Raw genomic sequence first — 2,793 nt, forward strand, 5'->3', positions numbered from 1 at the left:
AGCCACGGGCCTGTATACGTGTGTGGATTTCAGGGTGGCCTGAAATCACGAGGCTTCTTCGAAGAAAAAGGGATTCCTTTCTCCCCAGGGAAACTGCGTGATTGGCTGAAGGTCTGCAGGTGGAAGAACCACAGGGAAGGGACTTGGACTGTGTGAATTGCCCTTCCCAAGGGCCTCCCACCTCTTTACGATGGCATCATAATCTGCAGCAAATGCCCCCAGCAGATTGTCCGGGGTCGTGCAGGTTCTGTACAAACAACACGGAAGGGATTCGTCGGCTCTCAGCTTCTTTTTTCTCACTTCCACTCTCTCACCGCCACCACTGCTTTTCCTTGCCGCACTCCGCCCCATCTTTGCTCTCATTTCCAGTCCTCTTCCTCTACCCTTCTCCTTCCATTCAGAAATCTCCATCTTGCCATCCCTCCTCATCCTCGCCTTTCCCGTGGGCTCTCCTGGGCCCTACTCTGCTTTCCCTCCACCCCAACAGTGACGGTCCTGACAGGAGGGCAGTCCTGCTCTGCTCTGCTCTGCTCTGGCTGCTTTTTAGAGGAGAGGAAAGAGGCACCTCGGCTTACTACCCTCATCCCTCCCTTCCCGCTTCCCTCCAGCTCCTTCTGCTTTTCCCTGTTTGTTCCCATTCTTCCCTGCCACATGCCCTCCCCGTCTCCCTCCCCGCACCCCTCCCCCGTCCTCAGCCCTTTGGCTGCCTCTAGCTCCATCCCCTCCCTCCGTCTCCCCGACCCCTCCTCCCTTCCGCCGACCTAGCCTTCCCCCCGCCCCGGCTGCCGCTGCCGCCCTCCCGCCGCAGCCAGTTCTGCGGCGCGGCTCGGCACGGCTTGGCTGCTGCTCGGCACGCCATGGTGCAGCTTGGGGGCAGCCGTCCAGCCCCGCCGCCGGTCCCGGCCGCTCCGCCGGCCTTCAGCATCGATAGTATCCTGCAGGTCGGACCCCGCCGCCCGGCCCGGGAGCACGGCAGAGCGCGCTGCGCGGTGCCGGAGGAGGAGGAAGAAGAGGAGCCTGCGGAGCAAGACTCCAGTAAAGGCTCCACCAGCTCGGGTACAGAACCGGCAGCCCGCCGCAGGCTGTCTCACACGTCGGGTCGCAGCCCGGCCGCCCCTGGCACCGCGAACACACAGCCACACGCACTCACACACACGCAGCCTCGGCGTTCACGCAGTTGCCGGAGGAGGAACCGGGGCTCTGAGGACGGACAGGCGAAGATGGCACCGGCACACGCACACTCACCAACCTGCTCCCAGGGGCTTTTCCAGGGTGTTTTACCCGGTCCCGGCCTCCTTGGCTGTTTGTCCCGTGTCCAGGAGCCCCTGACTTTGCATGCAGCTGGCAGAGAGATTTATTTAGATCCTTACTGAAGGCTCCTAAGCCTTCCTCTCCCTTTTAAATGGGGAGATGGGATCCAGCTCTCGGCAACCCCCTCCCCTCCTTGTCCCACCTCACCCTTCGGCTCCATCCCCTCTCCCCAGCTTTCAGCCGGGCCGTGCATGCGGGGCGAGGGTGCGGGCGGAGGCGGGAGCTGATGCTGTTCTTTGCCGTTGCAGGCAGCGAGCCCCGCCGGCTTGGGGACGAGGGGACAAACTGCGGCCTCAGCCCGGAGGTGGAGGGTGGCGGCGGATTGGGCTCCCCGCTCTCTACGGAGGGGATGCGCGGGGCCCCGCAGCCGCCACCGCGGGATGCCGGGGGCTGCGGCGGGGAGAGCGGCAGGTCGCCGGCGGCGGGCGGCAGGAAGAAGACGCGGACCATCTTCTCCAAGAGCCAGGTTTTTCAGTTGGAGTCCACCTTCGACGTGAAGCGCTACCTGAGCAGCTCGGAACGGGCTGGGCTGGCGGCTGCGCTGCATCTCACCGAGACCCAGGTGAAGATCTGGTTCCAGAACCGCCGCAACAAGCTCAAGAGACAGATGTCGGCCGAGCCCGAGGGCCCGAGCCCGGCGGAGCCCCCGATGGAGCCGCCACCCCCGGCCACCGCGGCTCTCTCCTTCCCGGCCCTTTACAAGGACAGCCCCTTGCTCAGCCGTTGCTTGCTGCCGCTGCATTTTCCCCTGCTTTACCCGGGCAGCGCCATCCCCTACCTCTGCCTCCCCGGCCCCGGCAAACACTTCAGCCTGGTGGACGGGGACGTATAGCCTCTCTCCCGGCCCCCGGCTTTCCTCTTGATGGGGGCCGTCCCGGTGTTATTTATGCCCTCGCCCTGTCGGTGGGGTGTCCGCTTTCGCTACAGCAGGCGGCAGCCGTGACTTGCCCCACTGAGGGGCAGCCCGGGCTCCCCTCACGCTTGTTCGTGGGCAGCCGGCACGTCGGCAAAGCTTGAAAAGGCGCTGCCAGCCCGCCCTGGTTCTTGCAGCGCTTTTTCTTTGGTCAGGACGGAGGAGTTAACACGGAGCCACCAAAGAAACGGGGATGTGTTCTGCCTCCCTCCCAAATTATCTAGTGCCTGTACTGGGGGAACTGATGCCCTGCCTCAAACCACGGGATCGCTGTCCCCGAGGCTGCCTCAGCGCCATGGCCGCCTCTGTACCGTGAGCCGAGTCACTTTTAATACAGATTGTAAAAGCGAAGGCCGCCATGTGTTCCACCACTTTAAACTCGCCACCTTTGATACCCCTCTGATTAACTCCTCTCCATCTTTGACATTATCAAATTGTAAACACTTTTCTTAAACTGTGGCTCTCATTTATTTCCCCCCCTGCAGAGGAAATCCAAGCTTTCACACTTTCTATGCTAACTGGTTCTTAAACTGTGGCTCGTCTGATGTTTTTTTGCAGAGCAAGACAAG

General features: G+C 62.3%; 1 protein-coding gene across 1 annotated transcript; it reads left to right on the forward strand.

Annotated features, from left to right (window-relative positions):
• The first annotated feature begins 827 nt into the window (after positions 1 to 827).
• Positions 828 to 2,431, forward strand: LOC133220892 (homeobox protein HMX1-like). The gene is made up of 2 exons (XM_061369309.1): positions 828 to 1,056; positions 1,560 to 2,431. Exons 1-2 carry the CDS (start codon positions 858 to 860, stop codon positions 2,141 to 2,143), a joined length of 783 nt encoding a protein of 260 aa, XP_061225293.1. The 5' UTR covers positions 828 to 857; the 3' UTR covers positions 2,144 to 2,431.
• Positions 2,432 to 2,793: the final 362 nt, after the last annotated feature.

The sequence above is a fragment of the Neopsephotus bourkii genome, unplaced genomic scaffold, assembly GCF_033783945.1.
Source record: "Neopsephotus bourkii isolate Nb327-2 ecotype Australia unplaced genomic scaffold, CSIRO-AGI_Nbou_v1 NB_144, whole genome shotgun sequence".
Classification (NCBI taxonomy): Eukaryota; Metazoa; Chordata; class Aves; order Psittaciformes; family Psittacidae; genus Neopsephotus; species Neopsephotus bourkii.

Bases quoted from the DNA above. Each gene is read 5' to 3' on its own strand.
- LOC133220892 (XM_061369309.1), top strand. From the start codon at position 858: ATGGTGCAGCTTGGGGGCAGCCGTCCAGCCCCGCCGCCGGTCCCGGCC. The intron at 1,057-1,559 runs GTACAGAACCGG...TTGCCGTTGCAG, and splicing joins TAAAGGCTCCACCAGCTCGG to GCAGCGAGCCCCGCCGGCTT.